Below are 25,300 nucleotides of genomic sequence, written 5' to 3'. Positions count from 1 at the left end.
GAGTCCTCACCCAGATATTTTGGAGGTAAATCGCTGATAAGGTCATTTCAGCCATGTAAAACTGGAATTTGCATGAGGCAGTTATGGGGCAAAAATACAGTTACTAGACATTTCCAAGGGTTTTGTGGTGATTTAAAACATCCTTATAGAAAACAACACAAAGCTGGATGCTATTTCCAGCAACAGACTTGAATTAGAATTACATGTGTTATGCTAAATCCATTCCCAAAACTGCCATTTACTTGGAGAGGAATATTTACAGTAAATGTTTAATGAACAACATATTTCAGAGGGGAATGTGGACATACTAGTGCTGCAGAGTATTGCCATGATGAATCCCTGCTGCTGCATTGCACAATTACAGTATACCTCATATTGACTGTAATGTGAGTGGATATAGCAACACAAAATACTTAGCAAGTCTGGTAGTTTAATTTTTTATCAGACACAAATACATTTGAAATGGAAGCAAAACATTACTGAGGCTGAGTTTAAACATCTGTGTCTTTTTGCTCCACAGCCTTTACTGAGTGATTGAGTGACTGACTGCATGGACTGGACCGAACATGAAGAGCCTTAAAGCCAAGTTTAGAAAAAGTGATGTAAGTACTGCAACACATGTCCATGGGTATGTAAAGTGTGTGTGTGTGTGCACATGTGTATGTCTGCAGGGCTGAGTCAGTCCATGTATGTAGTGCTTGAGCAGCTGCTGATGATTTATGGCACATTTTCTCAAACTTGGGGTCAGCAGGAGCCCATGGCTTGTTGGTATTTTGTTTAAGAAAATATAAATGGGCTAAAGCAAACAGATTTTAATGATAATGTGACTGTGTATCCATTTAGAGCTTCTTCCACATTCTTGTAAAGGGAAAAGATATGTCAATTTCACATGACAATTCGTCAGCTCTGATTGTAGGTGGCATGAGAATTTTAGGACCTAAAGATGTGGTCATGAGGTTGAGAAACCATGATTTGTGGTGTTACTGATATGAAACAGACTTTCATGCAGACAGGACAGAAACCAAACTCTTTTCATGTTGAATCAATTTGGAAGGTGATAGTGATGAGGATTTTTTAAAAATTAATTCTTCAAGGGCCACGGTCATGTTTAGATATGAATCCTTCAGAAACTCCTATTGGTTCTATCATTAATTTGGTCACAGATACTCTAAACTCACAGGAAGTGAGATGTCTCCACAGTATCTGACTCGTGCTTTGTCATAGCGATCACAATGACACAGAGAAAAATGCCAGACAGGAAAGGTCTGGAGGGTTGCTGGATATATGGGGTACATTTTAGGGGATGAATAATGTGTCAGAAGTAGAGGAGTTAGCAAATGGAGTGAGGAATACTAAATGAGACAGTTTATGTATGTAGACAGTTTCCATGAGATTAAGAGTTTGTGGGAGGGCAGGATGATGAGTTCTGGTTAAAGAGAGAAAGACTGTCCCACAGAGGAAGAATTAGGTGGAGTACAGCCCTGCTTTATATCCACAATACAGCAAGCATAACTAGAGTATGGATTACTGTGTAGCGGATGTCTGCTTTTGGAGAGCAAATGAAACCACCTGTTATTCACCTGTAGAACACGATGAACATTTATACAGAATAAAGAATACTGTTTATTAGTGGAAAACCACAAAACTGGTTTTCCTGGTGCGTGATTTAATATTTAACAGCCTGCAAATCTGAATGAGCTTACAGCCCTATATTGGTAAATTATTGTAAATTCAGTCAGCTATGTGGGGGAGTACAATGGTGTTCATTGTTCAAGAAAATGTAGTCCAGGATTGGGCTGCAAGGTCACAGTAGTTCATCTCTAAAATGCTTGTATATCTGTCTCGCTTTTGTTTTATTTTCCAGCCAAAACCTGTACTGTAACAGTAAGACTTGTAAATAACTTGAGACTGATGGATTTGGAGTGAAATGCTCTTCCTCTCTAAAACTGCCAGTCGTAGGTGGTATGAGAGAAAGAAGGGGAAGAGCAGTGGATGTGAATGTTGCTTAGAAACACGACTGAAACCAGTTCCAATCAAGCATGCCTTTACAGTCCTCACACCCACATATGTTGTTGTACAATGATCGCTTGGATGTTTAGGTTTGAATCACTGCTTCCATATCTGGATTTTTAATGTTAGTGTTTGGAAAAGGAAAACAAGTGAGATGTTGTGCTGTGTTAGTCATTATAGTCCTATCTGTAAATAATAATTTCACTGCTCTGACCGCAAAAGCATGTTTATTTCTGTGCATGTGCCCCTATTAATGCCCTTCACATTGTCCAAGTCAGTGTTGCACCCTCAGTGTATGTGTGTCATACTGTGTATTTATGTGTACTCTGAAAACAGTGCATTTCTGTCCTGCTGCATTCTGAGATTATGCATCAATTTATTTTCAAGTTTGTGGAATATAGTACTGTTATCCCTTCTCTTATTTTTTATGCAGTGGAAGCCTAGGTTAAGCAATTGTTTTACAAACTGATAAATGGTCATGATTAAGATATGCACAGAATGTTTTCACAGGGCAGCATGCTTATCTTCTGAGCCAATAGCCATTCCATTGCTTTTTATAGAAACCTCAAACAACAGTAATAGAAAGAAAATATGTCCTTGGTTCTGTTTTAGGCTGCATGTCAATGACAGATTCCTCAGGAATGTTCTTCCCAAAACCAGCCTTTCAGTTTAACAAAATAACAGAAAATTAATACCTTTGTAAGTAGTTTCTTAAAATGAAGTCAAGACATTTCTACACAATGTGTAATGGAATTTGTGTTGTAGTGTTAAATCGTTGCAAAATGCTTCACTTTGAGGATCCTCCTCCAGCCCAGTGAACTCAGTGCATCAGGCAGCCAAACCTTAACCGAAACACCTCTCCAGCATGAGGCCTAAGTAAGGCAGACATGTTAAAAACTGTAGAAAAGGAGAGAATATGACATTTTTACAGTAATGTCAAATAGGGCCTAATACAGAATTGGAAAGTCTTGTCCTGACTACACAACTTTTATGTTTTTCAAAGTGTACGCATGATTTAAATGTGCACATTTAAGTCCACAGCATATAAAGATAAATCAACAACAGACCTACCATGTCATATCATGCATGACTAATAACATGTAGGATGACTTGATTCTATTTAAATCTCTCAGTAAGCCATACCAGTGAGGTATCAATTACAAAGCCCTGGAACTGGCAAACCTCGATCAAATGCAGCCCTTACTAATGTTATTAATGACACTTGTGCTTTTATGACTCTGACACTTATAAATGTCTGTTAACAAGACCTTTGCCATCAACATAGCCTAAACTCTGTTACGTCATTCAGATATTTTACACATCATGCAAACTCTAAACACTGATTTCACCATCTTAAAGGATAAAGCAGATCATTTTCTACCCTTAATCCCATACAGTGACTAATACCAACAATGAATTTTCCTGTGAACCCAGAACCAGGTTTCACTTTTTCAATTCCAGAAGCTAGTGAAGTAGTATGAACAGAGCAGAGCACACATAGTAGACTTTTTAACTTGAGAGACAGTAAAACGTAATGGCTGTTCTTTGCCTTTGGAGCACTGAAAAAAAGACGGACCTCAACAGCCAAGAAGACACAGCTTATCCATTGAGGCGGTGTGGCTCACTTGTGTTTTTAATCATTTTTGGCCAACAGTGGAGGTCTACAGTACAGACAAATAAGTGGAACAAGGTTCTGGATTCCCAGGCATTAGAGTGAGTAAATGAAATTCATTGTTGGTATTAGTCTCTCTATGGGAAAATAACCAAAAAGAAAATTACTGGCTGGATCCTTTAACTCCACCTGACCCACATAAACTGATCAGCCATAACATTATGACCACCTGCCTAATACTGTTTACATAGGAGTCAATGTGGCAGCTGGTTGGCACTCATGTCACTCTGCAGCTCACTGTGCATCTTCTGTGAATCCATTTGCTTCCACAGTTCTACTGTCAGGAACGGCACAGATGTGTCCACAATTCAGTGAAAGACTTGTGTAAAAGGAGTGAAAACTGGTTGTGAGGACAAGTTAGAGATCTTTTTTTAGACAAATTCAACAGCCCCACCACTCTAGGTGTGATACCACCACTACAGCCCCTGACTCTTTCTCTTCATAGAGACCAATGTACAGTATTTCTCATTTTTAACAATTTTAACAAAGTTTCAAATGAATTTTAATCATTTGAAAAGTACAAATGGAAGGTAAAAGTTTAATCTACAGTAGGTCAATCTCATCATCAGTGAGCTGTGGGCGTTCTATGACCCTGTCGCCAGTATTTGTCCTTCCTTAGACACTGTTGGTAGGTACTAACCACTGCAGACCAGGAACACCCACCAAGACCTGCAGGGTGGGAGATGCTCTGATCCAGTCATCTCACCATCACAGTTTGGCCCTTGTCAAAGTCACTCAGATCCTTACACTTGCCCATTTTTCCTGTTTCCAACACATCAACTTTGAGGACTGAATGTTCATTTGCTGCCCAATACACCCCACACACTGAGAGGTGCCACTGTAACAGATAGTCAGTGTTATTCACTTCACTTGCCAGTGGTCATAATGTTGTGCCCGATCGGTGTATGAAAGCACTGTGCAGACCACCAGAGATTAATTTCAAATTCTGTTTCACATCATTAGTTTTCCAAACAGGAGAAAGATTAATGCTGAACTGCAATGATTATGTAATATATTATGCACAAGTTGTCAAGAACTTTCCATTTAATGCAGTAGTATAGCCATAAACGGTGTCTTAGGGTTTGAATATTAAACTCAATAAACAGCAAGGGTGGTAGTTGCTAAGAGGGAGGTCAGGAATATACAGCACCTAATTTCCCTTTATACCATTAGCTACAGTACAACAAGAAGTGTACACTATATATTTGACTTCATGATATAGTGTGTAGAAAAATGTTTCCTCGGACTTCATACTGTAGGTGCTACCATTTAAGGTTATTTAATGTCACTACCCTACATTAGGTTACACAGAACTTTTCTGTTAGTTGCTGTATTAAAGGTAATTATTCTTAACAAGAAAGGTCAGGTTGGCGGTTGTTTATAAGTTTAGTCCTGACGACACACACATTATAAAAAAGAATTATTGCATGCCACACGTGCACCCTTTTGCTATTGTATGGTGTTGGTTCGGGTAATTCTTGCACTATGAGGGGTGACTGAGGCTGTAGGCAGCAGAGTGCAAACAATGTCATCAATATGCATTGAAATAAAACTAAAGTCTAACAATGCTGGCACTTAAAGCAGTGCTTGAATTCCCCAACTTGCCATACTGTTAATTAAGTTAACATTTGCATTTCTCTAACTTGATGTCACCTAAACCTACCTAAGTGTGAGAAAAACAGAAGATTCTTCTGATATTATGTTTAGAGAATGCATTTAATTTTTTAACCTGCCGACATAATGATTGTTGGAAAATATGTTTGGCTGTGCTAATTATCTAAAACTGTTCATTCATGCAGACTCAGCAGAATGTGTCACCAGGTTAAGCACTGTAGATAGGCTTTCTCAAATGCTGCACTGTCAGGCCAAGTAGTGTGAAAATGCCACCTACACTAAAGGTGTTCTGCTGCACAAAGGATTAACTGAGAAGACAACTGAATGTGTGATTTTTCTCACAAATTATACAGCAGTGGAAGCAAATGTTTTTCTGTACTGGGACCATCATGGCTGTGTTGTGGTCTGACTTTTCCACATTAAATTTGTCCATCAAGATTCTGTGCATGCCAGTGCCTAAAAGGGAATAACACAAGCATTGCTTTATCAGACTCGGAGAGCAAGTAGTAGTGAAGGTCAAAAAAGTGATTCAGAGGAATTTCTGTATGTGTGGGTTTGTTCTGAAGTAGTTGTGTATCTTTCTGCTCTACCTGTACTTAAGCATTGTTTCTATTTTTCTGTTTGCCTGAATATGTCTTTGGAATACATCACTGACATTTTGTGATTCATTTGTGGATCATTTTGACTAAGCCTATTTGGCTCAACAGTCAGTACAATGAAGGGGTGTGTGTGTGTGTGTGTGTGAGTGTGTGTGAGACAGCGAGCAGTGTTTAAGACAAGCCGATGGTGTAATCTGGCTTCTGGGAATGGGTTTGGCGGCCAGCCATAGAGAGGCTTGTAGGCATTTTGCCTGAACCTTGTCTGAACAGTCAGCTGTCAGAAATGGTTGTGCTGCATTGATAATGTCAATAATAATGCAATTCTCTTTGTTGTGTTCAAACTAGACCTCACTGATTTAAATTAAAATCAACCTTTGACAAAACCTTTGTAAAATAAGTTGATATAAGGATATAAATGATACTGTTGTATCTGTTGGTTGTTCTGCTTCTATAATACAAATATTGAGTTTCACACTGATAGCAAATTATACTTTTCCTGATAATTTTATGAAATGCATGTTTCAAAAACCCTTGTTTTCATTTAGCAAAAGAAGCTAAAGATCTAATATGTAAACACAAGCAGTTGTATATTAATGTTAACAAGACTATAGATCTGAACTAATTTTCAGTTCCAGCTTTTAGTACATGCTTCCACATTTTGGAATAAAAAGAACATAGTTCCTTTTGAGAGTTTGTTGAAGCAAACTTAATCTTATAAACAGTCACAGGTAATTAGTTTGAGAAATCTTAATTAAATGTTGTAGTGTGCACTGCCCCTTTGAGACCACATTTACAACTCAGTCCTTGCTGTTTGAGCAGATCTGCTCTCAATGAGTTATTTTGCTTAGACTATTATCTTACCCTCAGCCCCTTGCTACCATCCCCCAAGTGCAGTTACTTAGTGGCTGTGCTGTTGTGCACACACACACTCAGTCTTTCCTTGTTATTATCTGTTCATTCTATGGTAGACAGTGGTTCTAATATTAAACCCTCACCCAGCCCTTCAAACTGTCGCACTACTTAAACCTGCTCCCTCAGCTTCTAGACTAAGCGGGATTACTCTAGGCTTTCACACACTTGGTTTCACATCCATACGCGTAGACCAGTGTCTGTGTGATGTGCAGACTAACACACACATGTGCACACACACACACTTCTCTTTACATCCAGTCTCTCTGTGTCTTAATTGGTGCATGGATTATGTAGTCTCTCCTCTTACTCTACACAGCTGTCTCATAGCTTCTGTTCATCTGAGCTACATGACACTGGAAACAAAACTGTACACTTACTGTTTGCTATATTGTTGACACCTTCAGAATGTATATAATCTGAATTTAGCTGTGTACATATTAGAGGAATGGAGTCCTCCTTATCAGGAGTTATGAAATGTCTGCTGTGTTCACTAGAACACCACTGCAAAGAAAATCACATGCTGATCATCTGAAAACATTTCTAACAATGTGTTGTGCACTGTGTGGTTGAAAACATTAAACCATAATATTCCCCTGGCTTCTTAGCGCTCCATTGGAAAACGCCATTAGAAAACAAATTTGCACCCTACTTTTTTCATAAAGGTTGAAACTTAGTGCACTCACAAAATAAGAGATATTCATGCAATAATGCATCAATCCTTCAATTTTAAACTTTTATATTTAATTATAGTATAAGTATCTCCACTTGGCTCTGTTTTACTTGGCTCAGGCTCAGTTTGGCATGGAATGGTTTGTTCTGGCTGGGTGTAGTGAATGGTATTAGTACTGGAAGTGATGAAACCTCAAGGACAGCCCAGCATTAATCAGAGAGAGACAAGGTGGAGGAAGGGTGAGTGTGTGTCTGTGTGTTGTCAGTTGTTAGTCAGAAAGACAGTCCATGGGACACCCATGACCCTGTTCACACTTAGTGTATACAGTATATTCAGATTGTATCTGGATCCAACTGAAAAGCTGCAGTTCATCAACACAGATATATAAAAAAAATATGTGTAGTTAGCGCAGAGAAGTAAAAAATAAAGGTGGTTCATAACAGTCATTAGTTTTGTTTAATTGTGACATCTGGAGCATGAATGTCCACTATCCAATCACATGCAAATCAAGCTGTGGATTAGGTTTATCCTGACATTTTTTAGACAAAGCATTTAATTGATTAAAAATAACTGGAAGATTAACTGATCCTGAAAGTAAGAGGCCTAGTTAACTATAGCTATAAACATAAATAAAAGCTACTCCATTATTCAGATTTCTATTTTTTGTTAAATATGTATGAGGTGGAAAATACACAAACAAGTACAAAATCTTTATTCTAAACTGTTCTAATATAAAATGATTTATATATTATTTCTGTTGTGGGTTTTTATTGAAATGGAAAATTTAATTAAGTATTTCATAGACTGAAATTTCATAGGGTATGTCATGTATTACATCTTGTCACATTACATAATCACAGGTCGAAAATACACTGATTCCTCAGTACAAGCTTCTAAACTTCATGTCGCACGTTCAGAGTTGTTAGAACAGGCCATGTCATGAATAGACATAAGGCTTATCAGTTAAGCAGAAAGTAAATGTAATCATGCCAAATGATGTGCGTCTTGTGGAACTAGCTATTGTCGTGATGTTGAATCTTTTCTGCTTGTTCTAATCTCCTTGGTGACAGTAGTTTATGGGGTGTGCAGATGCCTAATCCACCTATGTGGTTACTTTAGTTACCATGGTTAGTTGGTTGTTGGTGGCACTAGCCATTGTGGTTGTAATCCTGAAGTTTCACCTTTGACTTTGACCACTTGGCTTTCTACAGAAACTTTAAAAAATACAGGCGTGGGCTATCTTAAATGAATTAAAGGCAAAGGAAAATGGCTTAGGGCCTGTTTAAACCTGGATCTAATTAAAGCAGGAACTGCCCATCAGGTGTCTTTATTTCTTATTGGCTGTGTACATGAACTACAGGCAACCAGCCAGGAAACCTGCTCATCAGTCAGTCCATGAGGCACTGAGAATGGCAAAGAGAGGCAGGTGTGATCCTGGTGTCTGTGCATGTGTTTACATGCTCATTTATGTGTGGGTGTGTGTTTGTGCATGGACTTGTTTTGTTTTTTTGACCGTTGTGGGTGTGAGGACATCAGTAGTGATGCAGGATGCTTGTCTGCTGCTTTGTATGTGTATGTATTTGTACTTATGAGAACTGATCACTGATACTAACAGAGGCACCAGAAAGATCACAAAGCAGACGTGGTGATTTAAAGGGTTGTGGAAAAGGGATAAGAGCTGTCATGAATAATAAGGAAAGAGAGATGGAGATGAATAACTGCATGTAATGAGAACAAGAATTGGATAGAGGAGATTATTAAAAGACAAAGATAAAGGAGATGTTGGGGAGGCCAGGAAAGTGCAGGAGAGAAACTGTATGAGCACAAAGGGGAGTCAGGCTCCCTGCCCCCATTTTGGTTCAGGCAAGTTGTTTAGCTTGGCCTGCTCCAAACAGCTGGAACAATATTCATGCTTGGAGATGGATGGAGGGAGGGTTAGACTAGGTTCACCTGAAAAACTATGAGAACTTTCCTTCTTGAGAAACTTGTGGCTTTGTACTGCTTGATTTGCTGCTTATTTCCAAGAACTGTGAGATGTTTAGTTCTGGCTGATGATTTAAGTTATGGAAGTCACAGACATTTTTGGATAGGCATACAAGCACTCTTCCCTGTTTCAGGTTTGTTGCACAAATGTTTGTCCTTGGAGCTCAACACAGCGACCATTCAGGCTGTCTGACTTACATTTTTATTCTACTTGGAGCCTTTGTACGCACTATTATGTGTGTGTGTGTGTGTGTGTGTGTGTGAGTGGGTTTGAACTACCTTCCCTGTCCTAACTGAAATTAGCAGTACAGTATACTGTATTTTTGCCCTACTCCACTGACTTTATGACTAGCCTTGGAGTGTAATGTGACTGGTTGCCTTCCAAGTCCAGCAATGTTTATTTATAGGGCAGGAGAGGCTATTTGTGTCAGGAGGAAGTGTTTCACAAGGGCTATTTTTTAACTGGAGGTCTTCTTGCACCCATAAATGTCCCATATTGGACTACATAAATTGTCAAACTTTAAAATAGTAACTACTTTTCAATGACAAGAACAACATGGTAATGTATTTAATTCTAACAGTATGTCTGAAATCACATTCTAATATTTGCATATTTAGCTGATGTTTGTATTTATAGCGTCAGAATGAGCACATGGTGATCACAGTGGGTTTCATTTCCAAGAGGCATGGTGGTCACAAGTATTTCTGTAACTGCACAAGCTGTTATGAGAAAAGCACTAAAATAAGGGGTAGTTTGAAATGTTTTGAGTCGAGCTTGAATAATGAGAATTTTTCAAGGACCAATACTGAAGTGAAGTGAAGAAAGGGGGGGGGGGGGGGGGGGTGGGGGTGTGGGTGGCGATTCATTACATGACCATTTTAGTTATTTTTTTTTTCATTTTCCTCTTTGTAGTTTTGGCATGGATGGTATTTCACTGCAACTTTACCGCTTATGTATATAACAGCTAATGCTATCCTTTTAAAATTCTTTCATTGTGAAACACTGTGCTTATTTGCCATTACAGTAAATACAGTGTCCATTACACATACTTCTATTTGAGATGTATGCCTGTGTTGCACTACATTTAAAATTCAAAAACAAATGTAAATACTGAATGACTGATAGGCAAAATGTAGGAATGCTAACAGGCAAGCAAAGAAATGCTTCCTTTTTTGCACATTATTGGCCAGCCTATTCACATCTTGCATATTATAATGAATTGCATAATGAAAAAAATTGAGCTAAGATAAATTCACATGGTAAATACAAATTGGCTCCTTTGAAGTAATTTACAGTCAGTGTATCTAGGGCACAAATATTTTCCTTGGCAGTCTTGAATGTTGGCAAAGTAGGTACAAAGAAGCACTGTTGGCAGACATTAGGGGTGCCATGTAACTTGGTTCTCATTGGCATCTGAAAAGGAAAGCTCACACATCAAAGTCTGTTTTGGGGAATACTACTGCACATGTGATAAAAGTATAATCTTTTTGTAGAGAGCAGATCAAAGTTTTGAGAAAATGCTGCAAGTGATGTTAATCAGCTTTGGTTGGGTCTGAAGACCACAAGTTTGAAAAGGGCAGAATTTGGGAGTTAGAAAGACATGAGCCGACCAGACCTCTATAGCCCGCTCTGCATTTCTGCTTGAGGCTAGTGGCTCCAGGCTACATTATCTACTACTACACCAAATGTTTGGCAGTTGTGTTGCATTGTGGGTAATATAGATGCCTGGTTTTGACAAAGAAGAAGAAGAATGTGTGGAATGAAAAAGACTCTGGTTTTGCGGACCTGATTTTGGTATTTTTTTCCAAATTGTCTGATGTTACTGACTAATGTTATAGGAGTGCAGTGATAAATTGGTGGGGTATTGTTTTAACTACATCATTGGCTGATGTTCAGTATATGGACAACAGACTGATTATACCAATGTTTGCTAGTTGGTAGAGTGAAATACTGCACATTTGGTGAGGAAAGGGTGGTGCCAGTAAAATTGCAGTGGATTTAAAACAGAGTTGTCAAATGAGAAAAATGGTCTCATGATGTAAATTTATTTCTTTATTTACATGTGTGGTCCAGATTGGGCAGTGTTGTGAAATACATAGGACTGTCTTTCATTATGAAAGCATCCATCTGGTCTTTGTTTAACAGTTTTGTCTCTTTACTCTCTCATTCTGGGTTTTAGTTTCAGAGTAAACTATTGTGTGTTTGTGTGTGTGTGCTCATGTTGATGGGTGTTTGTATTACAGAGGGCAGTAAGCGGTTTCAGCTGTGGTCCAAAAGAAAGGCCGTATTGTTTGAGGACATTTGAGCATCTGCTCTGTTGCAGATAAGGGGTTTGATGTTAACAGCCACTACTGATCAAAGGGCAGAGGTATTGTAGATGTGTCAGTTTGTCTTTCCTTCACTGTTTTCCTTTTTTGTCCTGTACATTGTTCACTCTTCCATCCTGTATCTCTAAACCACTCTCTCAAATTAATTGTAACCTTTTGTTCACCTTTAGATTCAGTTTGTATGGTGTGTATCTTACCTCTCATCTAATCTACTCTTTCTATCTACATGTGATGGGCTTTATCTCTTGTCGTAGACATAGTGCTTCCTCACACAGTCTACTCTGTCCCATCTGTTTTACTTTTGTTTGCTTTTCATGACCAAGTGTTTTTTGTTTTTCTTGCTGACTAAAAGCAGGGTCAAGTTATTTGGTCTGTCAGTCTGTCCAGTGTTTCAGACTGAAACTTTCGGTCAGTTGTGAGATTTATTGACAATTATTGGCCTGATCACAGTGAGATTTGTTAGTATTTGTTTGTGTCCACAGATTGACAATTATTGGCCTGATCACAGTGAAATTTGTTGGTATTCGTTTGTGTCCACAGTGTATGGGGATCATTGGGTCAAACCTTCTTTAAACAACACTTGACTCCATGACAAGGCATCTGGAAATCCTGGAGTTCTGTTGAATTTTTTTTCTTCGTCCCAGTTTCACTATCTAAAGTCCACAGATATGAAGCCCTCCTGGTCTCGTTGCTTAACATATAGTATCAAATGCAATATAGTTTAAAATTAGTTTTGAGAGTTTTCACTGTTTTATATGTGGAACTAAAGCATTGGAAACAAAACGTACATTAGAGCCTCCCACCTTTAGTCATAATGTAGTGAAGGCATAAAAACACTGGTTTAAATGTAGATCAACAAAAATGATATGTTGTCTTTTTCTGGAAAGAAATACTGAAGGTTTTCTAAAATAAACAGTTTCCTGTTATAGTCCATCTGCTGTTAGTAGCTGAACTCTGCAAACATACACAATGTGATATAGGAAGCTTCTGATCTTAGTTTTTTTTTCTCATTTAGAGAAGGAAGTTCAGAAGAAACCCTCTGAGCAGAAATATTTGAAGATGTGATTCTATAATTAGTTTTAAATACTTTACAAATAGATGTGGACAGAAGCAAGCAGAAAGAAGAAGGGATATTAGAAAGAATGAGTCAAATGAGTAATATAATTTTAAAGCAATAGTAAAAATTCTGATACCACTCTGGTATCTGTTTGTTTCTCCCAATTCATTAGTTTCTTCCACTTTACCTCTTTAATTCTTTTACTCTTTCTCTTGAATTCTTTGCTCTCTTGTCCTAGCCATTGTAGCCACCCTCCAGCATGGACAAACAGGAAACACTTAGTGTTATCAGCTAACTTTTTGTGTGTCTTAATGAGTGTAAGGCTAAAAGACAGAGAGGGAACAAACACTTAAGTCCACACCCTGATCTCACTGTAAACACACAAAGAGAGGGAGAACCTGAGGAGAGGAAGGAGGCAGAGATTAAAGGATGTGGGCAGTCAAAGAAAAAGAAATGAAATCAAGAGAGGAAGTGAGATCCATTTCACTTCCTGGTGTAACACACAGAAGGACAGTGGTCTTAACGCGTGACCATGGCGAGACAGAAATGACATGCCGTCATGTAAATAAGATCAATAACATAAGGCTATTTAGTTTATTTAATAAAAGAACAAGGTATAGACCTGTTCTATAGGAAAGGTAACCTTAAATGACTTCTGTTGTGATCTGGCACTATATAGAAAATAAAAATTAATAAAAATTAACTTGATCTTCAAGGGTGGGCGGGGCGCCCCCCTAATTTAATGGTAGGGGAAACACTGAGTAGATTAAAAATATCTGAAGTTGCTGATTAGTTTGTCAATGGATATTAAAAGTAAATCAAAGGCATCACCTGACTAATTTCTTTGATTGTATTTTCAGGTTTTCACATCAGAATTGAATCCAGTTTATTACCCACCTGCCTCCACATGTTTTAACCAACACAAAAAATACCATTTTACCATAAGACGCACATATTTTGTTTCATACAAATGCTCAGTCACTGGTATAGTTCAATAGTTTGTAGGCACCACATACTGTATGCAGCTGTTTTACATGGAATGGAGCCAGGAATTTAAACTTAATTAAAACTTTTAAACCCTGACAAAGACATTTGTTGAATAATATTCTATTATCAAAAAAGGAAATTATTTTATTTATTTATTTATTTTTTGCCTTATGGGTGTGCTACTATTATCTACAGTACTGTTGGCTGTTTCTTTCTCTCAGTACAGGCAACATTTTTCTCTGTGCTCTTTCTATCCATATAGAAAACTCTTAGACACACTTTGTTCTGTGACTTTTTGTTGGAGCAGGGGCCCGTGCTGATTTTACACCATCTCTGCCATCACATGATTATTTTATCTGCCTCTCTGCGATGACACAAGTTGTGTATGCAGCTGAAACTGGAGCAGTACATTCCGCTCCACTTAAACCTGTTCATTACAATGTCGTCTAATGCTATCTATGTCATGCTGCTCTATCGTGATGGCTCTTTATTCTTTGTTCAGCTTCTAAAATCATATAGACCATTAGGCATGATCATGCTATACAGTACATGAGTCTTTCCCCTGTAATTTATTCTATTAATGTTTCTCCTATATACAGTTGTTGTCAATGAGCCCGTGATAGTTATGTTATTAGACCTGTGGGCCCTCCTACCCTTTCGTTACCCTAAGTATTCTATATTTTCTTGATTCAAAGCAGCTGACAGTGAACAGCGTGAATGAATCTTTACTGAAGTGAGTACACAGAAAACTTTCTGGTGTTGCTGGTAGTGTTTTTAATGACCAAAAATTATACCCATATCTCTTGGCATTAGTTTTGAAATGCTGCACTAGCCCATACCTTTTTTCTTTTTTGTGTGTTCCCCTCCCCTTAAAACCGTGCTCTGACTTCATAATTTCCAGGTTACTGCTCACATTGTCCTCTGAGGTCAGACATGTTTGTGTGGTTGACCATGTTTCATGGCAACTCTACTCTTGGAAAGTACATTTAAAGGATAAACTTTGGTAGTAGTTTCACTGGATGATGCATTATAAAGCCTTTGTCTTCTTTCCGAGAGACATACTACAGTATACTACTGTCACTGGATTGAATGTGATTGTACCACTATTTTTGCCTTTTCAGTATCAATCTGTGTCACTTATAACATTCTCTACTGGCTGAGCAAATCTGAATATTATTTTATACTAGGAGTTAAATATTTGCTGCTTGAGTGAAACCCAAGAACTCAGCGGGCCAGTATCATGGAGGAGGATCTCATTTCTGTCCTGCGCAGCATACAACTAGTGTGTGGGAAAATGCATAGGACTATTCAGTACTTAACATCTATTAGAAAATAAATAAATGCATTATGATTTTTAACATGACATAGACAAGGACACAGGATTAAATATTCCAGAGAAGATGTAGGATCAGAACACCCTCACGGAAGCTGAACCGTTCCCAGCATGCACTAGATTAAATAAACTTGGCAGTGTTTAAGGGAGTATCCATTTCCAAGAAGAAATACATTCAACATGGGTTATTCTGCTTTTTTAGATCAGATATGTTACTGGTGCACTATTCAGGTGCACACTATGTAACATTAGGTTTAAATTTAATTGTCATAGCCTGATGAAGTCCCCAAGTGTCATTTCACCATCTGCAGGATCCGACTGCTGCTGTTATTAAATTTGTTACAAAAGTAGGTTTGTTTTGCTGCTGTTTCTGGATTACAAAGGCACTCGATTACAGCAGCAAGTTCCACCCTTCCTGATATCCACATAACAAGATAAGGAAAGCCCTGGGTGTTGTTAAACCAGCACTGCTACTGTTTCAGTTAAATGTGTTGAATAATGTAAACAAACCACTCTTTATATATATATATATACATATACACACACACACACACACACACACACACACACACCATTGATTTGAGTTCATATTCCTTTCCTTTTTTGCCACTTATGCCCTATGTCATTCATCTTTTTATTTTCATGTGTGCCACTATCTCATAAGCATGCCTGTTTTTAGTTTTTGAATTCCTCAGAGCCCTTCACATTAATTGAACATCACATGTATGTATGTCTGTATGAAAATCATGAGAGTTTTCATAACAACACACTGGAAGGCAAACCCAGCCCAGCTCTGTGCAAACGAGGACTCCTAACCACCACATAGCTTCAGCTATCACCTGCTGTCATGTTTCACTGTGCATTAATCATAGTGACACACAGATCCATGTTCTCTGCCTTCTCTGTTCCACTTCCACTGACTCCCTCCAACTCCACAGTACCTTTGAGAATGTTTTGGTCCAGACCACAGGGTTTCCATCTGGACACGAATGCACAGTTCACTGCACTGCAACTTAAAATTACATTGTTCAAGTTCTGGAAATCAAGTTAAAGCTAGTACAAGTTTTGAAAGCAAAATTCAATCCTGCGTGAGCTATTTTCAGCTCCCACTCACTCCACAGCTCCAATACACTCCAGCCAAGCTGCTCAGTGATCACTCAGCCGTTTGACAAAACCTCTCCATATTAAGAGGTGTTTTGGGGACATATTTCAAGTTATTAGAGGCTATATATTGTAGCTTAAAAAAAAACACACACACAAGTAAATAGACAAAACATGGCCAAATGAAGAATTTATTATTATTATTACACAGACTATTTAATTTTATTTTTTCAACATAGGTGTTGAAAAAAACATGGCATATACATAATACACCAGTAAACAGTTACACATGATAAATTTGTCATTGCCCATCTGTGTGTGTTCTTTTTTTTTATAAGATAGTATGAATGTGCTGAAATTCATACTACCACACAGGGAAGGTTTTCCCTGATTCAGCTTTTTTGTTTTTCTTTTAATTTTTTTATTACTATAACTCTGAGCTGGACTTGAACTTTATTGTATATGCATGCTGACTATGCTTGCCACTCCATGCAAGGCAAGCAAGAATATTTTCCCACTCTGTCATCTTAGACTTTGTTTAATTTTCAAAACACCAACAAATAGGTAGCCTGTTTTTCATTTCCTTGGCTCTGTGCCTTAGGCTGCAGAGCTCAGGGCTCAGTCTAGCTGATTCAGTGACAGCCGAGATTTTTATAGCCCTGGATTTTTTTTCACCAGTATATTGCAATCTATCAGTGTTTGCCACATACTGTAGGATATATATTTGCTTCACTATTTTGGCTTATTGCTCTCCTAAAATAGGATACAGTCAGTGTCAGAGAGTTCAGCCCCTTATCACGTGTAGGTCAGCAGGCTATCGGGTCAGATTTAATACTGCACTGCATCCTAATATAGACAGATGAGTCTAGGGCAATCTGACTAATGAAGTCGAGCTGCCAACATTGACAATGTAACAATTTCTGATACATTTTCTCATCTCTCTTGAGCTATCAGACTGCTGTGTTGCAAGATAGTCTCCATATGAGATCATGCTTGAAGTTTGAATAGCTGACTTACTGTACTTTATGTATGGTTCAGTGGACACATCCACACTGGATGCTGATTAAGACTGTGTATAAGTTTGTATGCATATGTGCTCATGTATTGACACAAATGTTTTTTGTGGGCCAAGAAAACTCTCTCTTCCTCTGAGAAATATCATTTAGATTTAGGGAATCTCAGCCCTTTTGGCTTCAAAGTAAGATTTAATGTCTATTAATGTCTGGCAACAGCACATCATTGTTAGGAATGAATACATTATTATTATTATTATTATTATTATTATTATTATTATTATTAGAGAGATGCTATTTGGTCGAAGCAGCATACTGTTAAAATTACAAATCATGGATATATATGTCATAATAATAATTAAATAAATACATTTCTGTAAAATATGTTCATAGTCTGTCAGGTTACTGTTTATGGTGATGGTTATAATGTGTCTGTTTAGTGGTACTTAATATGAAAATAGACGTTTTCTTCCTCCATTCCACACTGATTACATGTGATATCAGCTTTTAGTCTCACCTCATTTCATTTTTTTTCTCCTTCCTTTTTGCTCATTCTCTTTTTTCTCTCTTTTTCCAAAATCATTCATTATAGGTCAATGAGTGGAACAAGAACGACGAGCGTCTTCTTGCCGCGGTGGAGCATGGTGAGATGGAGAAAGTGGCGTCGCTCCTCACCAAAAAAGGCACCAGTGCTGTTAAGCTGGACAGCGAAGGCAAATCAGCGTAAGCGTTCTTACTCTTATTTACAAAAAAGAAAAAAACATGGCTTTGGTATCGATTTAGCAATTAGGAAATGTAGCTTTTTAGCATGTTTGTGCACAAATCCCAGTGGACACCAATGTCTCCATGGGAAACATAATATGCCAGCTGCAAAAATGTTTTGTTGCAAGTTTAAAAAAAAGAAAAAGAGAGTTGGATTGATATATGCTACACTGACAAGGACGCAAACCAAAAATCAGAATAGAAACGACTCTGTGCAGTGAAGCTGTCTAGTTTGCTATTTGGTTTAGTGATATCTGACAAATAAATGTAAATGCAGCTTTTTAGGAGTTATATGAAACTTATCTTAGACCTAAACTTATCACATTTATAAAAGATGGTGTGATTGTGATAAAAGTTTAAATTTCACGGAAATATTATTTAGTTTAAGTGATTCCTGTTTCCCCCTTTTTTTTTTTTAAGTCCGTATACTTCTACAGGATATAGATCTTGGGCTATAAAGCTACTTTCACTCTCCCAAGCACAATATTAAAAATGAATGGCTAAACTAAAAATAAAATTGTTTTTCTTAATTCCTGAAAGGTTGACATTTTGCAACCATTCACTCAGCCTCCCTTTGAGGCTGAGGCAGAGGAGCTTGTTGCCTCACAGGCTGAGACTGTTGATAACACAGAGGCTCACTGTTAATATTTGACCCCTTTTCTTTTTCGGAAACACAACACCCGCTGACCTTAATGTGCTGAGCAGCTCACACAGAGCTCACACAAATGTGCAGATTTTTACATGCTGACACAAACACACAGGTTTTTAAATTCCATAGTCAGTCACATCCTTGGCTTTTTTCTAAGTGCAACAAAAACACAGAAACAAATGCACAGATGCGTACTCTCAGCCGTTGTAAATCATGCAGTGGTTTGAGATTGTAATGCTCTAATCTTTTCAGAATGCACAGGAGGAGTCTACAGTATCTCTATGGTGATAAAACCTGATTGAAAGGCATGTGGACATAGTTGTGTGTGTGTGTGTGTGTGTGTGTGTGTGTGTGTGTGTGTGTGTGTGGGAGGTTGGGTATGTGGAGGTTTTTTTTTTTTCTGCTTACTGAGCTGGAAAGGGGTTGTATTGATTGCCTACTGCACACATACACACAAACAGACACGTACAGTTTGGAGGGCACTTTTTGCATACAGGGCGATATCGACTTGTGCCATTTTTACATGCATGGCAGTTCTTTACCTCCTGTGCTCCGGGTAACATTCATTGGTGGAGCATTTTGAATTCTGAAACCCGTGAAACTCAAGCAGCCTGATCAGTCGTAACAGATTCCAGTAGAAATAAAACGGGATTTGTGTGATTTTTTTAAAGAGCTGGCTGTGGATATTGCGTTTCACTAAACGTAGCATAAAAAAATGCCAGGGTTCTAAGGGGAACGTGCATCTCACAGATTCAGTTTAGATTGACTTATTTGATATAGTGAAATTATATCTTCAGTATGAGATGCGTAGAAAATGCTTCCAAAAACGCTTCCAGTGTGTTTTACCAGTTAGAGAAATGGTTTGCCATTTTGGGAAATATGCTTATTTATATGCTTTTTAAAATCCATACAAAAACTGAAGCATAAAAATCAGCAGTGATTCCAGTTAGTCACAACAAGGACTATTTTAACACATAATCCCTTGTAAAATCATAAGTTTAATGATATAAGGACCGTGACTTCAGATTTAACAAACAGATGTGTCTTCCCATCTAACTCTTGAAAGGATCCCAAAATGTCAGACTATTCCTTTTATTGTAATGTATTTCAGTTATAGAGTCTGTCCATTTAAAGAAATCTTTGTTTCTCAGAAAACTAGCAAAAGAACAATCAGTTGTAAAATCACTGTCATACAAACATCTCTGTTGTGACATGTATAAGTACTGGGAATCTGATTTGTTCTCATTTTGTTCTTTGCTTTGTATTTGTGTACAGTCTTCATGTAGCAGCCTCTCGTGGTCAGACAGACTGCCTTTCTGTCATCCTGGCACATGGAGCTGACCTGTCAATCACTGATGCTGCAGGTATATATTGTAGCTAAATATGATGATGCTAGGTGGACTGTGACTTGTTTGAATCTTCTGTATTTCTGCATAAATAATACTAAAAAGTATATAAATACAACAAAAAAAGTTTTTAGTTGTACTAAGGTTATTGGTTTTGTAACTTTTGTGATTTATATAGTTTCTAGTGCCACTTTACTTTCTGTTATGATTGCTTTTGGAAATTTTCATTTTATCCAGTTTGTTACTAAATTCTTTGACCTAATTAAGCTCTTAAAAATGCTTTTCATGATTTGTTTCCAGGTTTTAATCCTTTACACCTTGCTGCTAAAAACAATCACACTGAGTGCTGTAAAAAGCTAATTCAGGTAAGGTGGATGAATGAAGGATGCAACAGTAACAGATTGTGATTTTTGTCTCTAAAATAACTTAAGATCTGGGCTACTAGTCATACTTAATGTACTGTGATGACAGTAACGTAAGCTGCGACAATCTGCCAAGCCGTTGTTGTGGCCACCACACCGTGCATTTGTAATATGTTGCCAGTAACACACAGTGTGGTCCCAGAGTGCTGCAACAGTGATAACATACCAAACAGTATTTGATTTAATATAATGGTTCTACATTCGCTCAAGCTCCCCTTTGACCCTGTTCATGATAAGCGATATAGATAATGGACGGATGGATGAATAATAGTTCGACAGTATTCCAGGGTTATGTTCTTTGGCTGAACCGATTCTAAATGAGTAATCCTGGATTTTTCTAATGCCAGCTAAGGTTATCTGGATATTTCAGTTCTTCATCCCCCCCCACTTGAATTGTGGATTAGAAAAGCTTGATTTGATCATCCAAGGTAAGTGTGCAACAGCTGAAATCATGACCAGCGAATCCTTTCTGATGTGACTTGTAGCCAATATACTGTAAAATTTGCTAAATTGATAACTTGGCCACAGTGATTGAGAAAATTGTAATAAGTTTTAGAGCCTTTTTTAAGGCATAGGAAGAAGGCAGACTATGAAAACTCACAGGAATAGTTTCAGAACCAGGTACACTTTTCAAATAACTCAAAAAGCGGTGCCATTAAATTGTCCACATTAACAACCCTATATAAAAAAACAGCCTCTTCTCTGTTTTCTTTAAACTCATGTTTTATTATAATCACTCCAATGTCAGTGAGTTGCTTCCTTTAAATCTGTGAAGTTATTTTGTTTACATTGAATAATCCTGAGAACAAACCTACTCCTGAGCAGGTTTGAGATTACGGATGTGTTGCTGTGACAAGTCCCGTGAGACTTTCGAAGAACTGACAGATCTGGGATAATGTGAAGCTGCCATCAAAATGATCCGGCTAACCTGTTAATCCATGTACAAAGAAGGCCCCCAGGTTTAGTGAAATACTTTAAAAAATGTGTTATACAACAAAAAGTGTGACAAATCCGAAACAATGTTTCAATGGGCAATCATCCGGCCCCCAGCAAGACTTCTTCTTGGGCATATTAGTAGTTACAGCAAATTGTGAAAGCAGGAGCACAAACCATGTGAACCCTACAATCTGAACAGTTTGTTACTGGGTAGGATGTTTCTGTTCTGTTAAGATGTCTGCAACCAGATGGTTTCACTGCCTCATTTCTTGTGTTTGTTGATTGTGAGTGTGCGGGCAAACATCAACAGATCTTGGCAGGCACACGTACAAACACACTGCTCTGACTGCTGGCCTAACTGTCCCATGACAGTCTGCATCATGCACCTGCCTGGTCAAACACCCAGATAATTTTGTTATTATACACAGAAATATTTGTAAAGCTCTAGATAGATTTTGTTTGTCACAAACAATATTGTAAGGTTCTCACAGTCCTTTGTAATGTTTGTAATACTCTTTACTAGACATACAGTTGTGCCCACTAAAGTCAGTTTATTGCCATTTTGTTTGTGAGAAACTACCAACTCACTTTTTACCAGTATCAACAAATACAAACATCATTTGTAAAAAATGTCAGATTACCACTACCAGCAAACAAGGGGGGGCAAAAAATATGAACTGTATATGCACCAGTAAACAAACACCATCATTCATAATTCATGTGTGCCATTAATTGGCACATCTAATACTTTTCTGTTTTCCCTCCAGAGTAAGTGCCCTATCGATGCTGTAGACAGCACAGGAAAGACTGCCCTCCATCACACTGGTGAGTGTTTCAGTATCAGGAGAGTTACTTAAACAAAAGTGCTTTTATATAATATTAGTCTTCTTGGAGAAGAATGGAGGAAAATATCTTGTGATATTAAAGTTAAGCTAAGATTTCAACAAAGTCTACATACAGTACATTGAATACGACAGACCTCTTCTCAGTTTGTGTTACAGTGACTATTTCAATTAATTTGTTCTTTTGGAAATCAGAGAAGACCACAAAGGAGAGAATGTTCTTGTCAAATTTAATCCTAGACTAAATTGGACCAAGCTGAAAACTTCAAACACTTCTATGCTTCTTTTCATTATCTGGCTGTTGTTTTGTTTCATCCTCAGCTGCCAGCGGCAACATCGAGACCGTCCAACTGCTATGCGAACTCAGAAGTTCAATCGCCCTGAAAGATGCAGTATGTACTTTTGTTATTACTTCCACTGTCTGTTATCCAGACCTTTTTTCCTGGCAGGATAGTAATGAGCTCCAAAACAGAATAAGACCACAGAAATGCTCCATTCAGTCCTATTCATATTGCTTTCCACTGAGGTATTTCCAGACTAGTTTGTTCAGGGAATGTAAATAACTGTTTGTATGCTTTGGATTTTCATTAGGATACATGTCTGTATTAATATGATGTTGAATATCTCATTTCCTAAATTACAATTTTTACATTTATTAAAGTTGAAAGAAAGTAACCTGTTAATTGCTGTTACTGGCCTCAACTGTTGATCTTTAATATGGAGGGTCCTCATTAATTGATATTTCCTGATATCTGTTTTAAGACTGAATAATATTTTGTATGTGTGAGGTAGGGGGTCATTGTACTGTGGGAACTCTGCAGTGCAGACATGTAGTCTCCATTGCAGTGATGCTCCATCTCTCTGGTTTTTGCCCAACTGGGGTGTGTTAGCCTGGTGTGTGTGTGTGTGTGTGTGTGTGTAAAAGAAAAAAGAGAGCAATTGAGAGTAAAGAAATAGAGAAGAGAATGTGTTGCACATTTATTTCCCTTTTTATTATCATGCCACAGCTGGTGTGTTGGAGATAAACACATACTCAGAGGGGTCTCTCAGCCTACATGTAAAGATGTTATGTAAAATCTATTGAAGCCTTGTTTAAGTAAGTGCCAACTTTGTTTTTTGAAAGTAGTTCATGCTACCACACTAGCACTGGCTGTACAATTGGAGCAGGTCCCATCAGCCGTGATGCAGCTTTAAAAAAATATTTCTAATTAATACAGAAGTTGTTAAGCAAACTGATGCCGTTCTGTGCTTGTAGGAAACTAAGTGCTGTGTGATATACATAATGTTGCTTCCATTCAGCAGCACTTATTCTTCCAGCCATAATCATCTACAAGTGTGTGTGTGTGTGTGTGTGTGTGTGTGTGTGTGTGCGCACGCCTGCGTGTGAGAGAGAGATTTGAGCTATTCTGTCTGAGGTTAGTGGACAAATAGTGGGAACCACAAAACCATCTGGAAGATATTGGTGTTTCTGTACTGAGCAGAACATGCCAGCTTGTTAGCTTCAGGCCGGCAACATGGCGGTATCATAGATTTATTTCTAATTTATCTTTGACCTTGATAAACACGCAGCAAGATACTAAAAGAAACAGAAAAACATCTGCCAGGTCTTACACATGGTATGCTGGTCAGAAAATGTTTACAGAAAATCAAGGAAATGTAAACTTAGTCTGCTCAGAGACACTTGTAATCTGTATTATAAAATCTTATATGTGGTGACATTTCTTAATTATTTATAATAAACCCAGCCTTGATATAATTCATAGATGTGGCCTGGTAGTTCTTGAGCATGTGTTTGGTTTGAGTAGGTCAGAACTCTTGAAAGACCACAAATGGGCAGTGGTGGAATTTAACTTATTACAGTTACTCAGGTACTGTACTTCAGTACACTTTTGAGGTACTTTTCCTTGAATATTTCAGGCAGTATGGTAAAAGTTAAACCAGTGTGGTTGGGTCTACACCAAACCATTAGTTTCATCAGTATTGTATTACAACAAGTTCATCGGTTCAGGGATGGAGTCTCTGGCACCGTATTCCAACCTGGGAGTGAAGACCTTTTAAAGGCTTTCCAAGATAAGTCTGAGGGGGTTGCAAGACAAATGCTGATTATCTCTGCTATAGTTTGACCATGAGCAAAGGTTTAAGGCTAGGATTTGGCATAAAGTCTTTGTCAGGATTGATGAAGGCTTTATACTGAGATGTGTTGGTCTTTTATCTTTGCATTAAAGTTGCTTGGGACACTTGCAAGTATTTCCAGACTTTTTGCTTTCCTGTGGAAATGTCTGTACAGTTTAAAGCGTCAATCCCTCAGTTCTTGTTTTTTTTGTATTATGTTGATTTACAGTTTTAAAAGCTGTGAATTCATAGCTCACTCTTAAGTCACAACTTATTTCCTAACTTAATCTTGGCTAAGTCAGCTCCTCCCAGGCTATACACCCTCAACAGTTCTGGCCAGTCAGTTGTTTAGGCTGAACAGAAGAATAGAAGAATAAGGTTAGGTTATGTTCAGGGCCATGCCTGGGGTTAGGATCTGTCAGTCCTGGTGAAATACTGCCTCTGTCAGCCAACTCTGCTACAGTGAGGAACAGAAGTATTTGAACATCCTGCGATTTTGCAAGTTCTCCCACTTAGAAATCATGGAGGGGTCTGAAATTCACATTGTAGGTGCATTCCCACTCTGAGACAGAATTAAGAAAAAAATTCAGGAAATCACATTGTATGATTATTAAAGAATTTATTTGTCTTGCACTGCTGAACATAAGTATTTGAACACCTGAGAAACAGCAAGAATTCTGGCTCTCAAAGACCTGTTACTGTGCCTTGAAAAAGTCCACCTCTACTCCACTCATGGGCAGCACGGTGGCACAGTGGTTGGCGCCGTTGCCTCACAGCGGGAAGGTTCCGGGTTCGGGCCCCACCTGGGACCTTTCTGTGTGGAGTTTGCATGTTCTCCCCGTGCTTGCGTGGGTTCTCTCCGGGTGCTCCGGCTTCCTCCCACTGACCAAAGACGTGCAGCTTAGGTTGATTGGTGTCTCTAAATTGCCCATAGGAGTGCGTGCGTGCGTGT

At 38.1% G+C, this 25,300-nt stretch overlaps 1 protein-coding gene across 3 annotated transcripts in view; it reads left to right on the top strand.

The window, feature by feature from the left end:
* Positions 1-25,300, top strand: part of rai14 (retinoic acid induced 14) — a 37,348-nt gene that overhangs the window by 1,300 nt on the left and 10,748 nt on the right. For all 3 annotated transcript variants that reach the window (XM_020606009.1, XM_020606008.1, XM_020606006.1), the window contains exons 2-7: positions 521-602; positions 17,872-18,002; positions 19,966-20,054; positions 20,337-20,401; positions 22,162-22,219; positions 22,558-22,628. In XM_020606009.1, the coding sequence (XP_020461665.1) occupies positions 567-602; positions 17,872-18,002; positions 19,966-20,054; positions 20,337-20,401; positions 22,162-22,219; positions 22,558-22,628 (450 nt within the window). In that variant the 5' untranslated portion in view covers positions 521-566. The remainder of the gene's footprint in view (positions 1-520; positions 603-17,871; positions 18,003-19,965; positions 20,055-20,336; positions 20,402-22,161; positions 22,220-22,557; positions 22,629-25,300) is intronic.

The sequence above is a fragment of the Monopterus albus genome, unplaced genomic scaffold (genome assembly GCF_001952655.1).
Source record: "Monopterus albus unplaced genomic scaffold, M_albus_1.0 scaffold75.1, whole genome shotgun sequence".
In the NCBI taxonomy this organism is placed as follows: Eukaryota; Metazoa; Chordata; class Actinopteri; order Synbranchiformes; family Synbranchidae; genus Monopterus; species Monopterus albus.
Note: the sequence above shows the minus strand (reverse complement) of the source record. Positions and strands in the feature narration are given on the sequence as shown.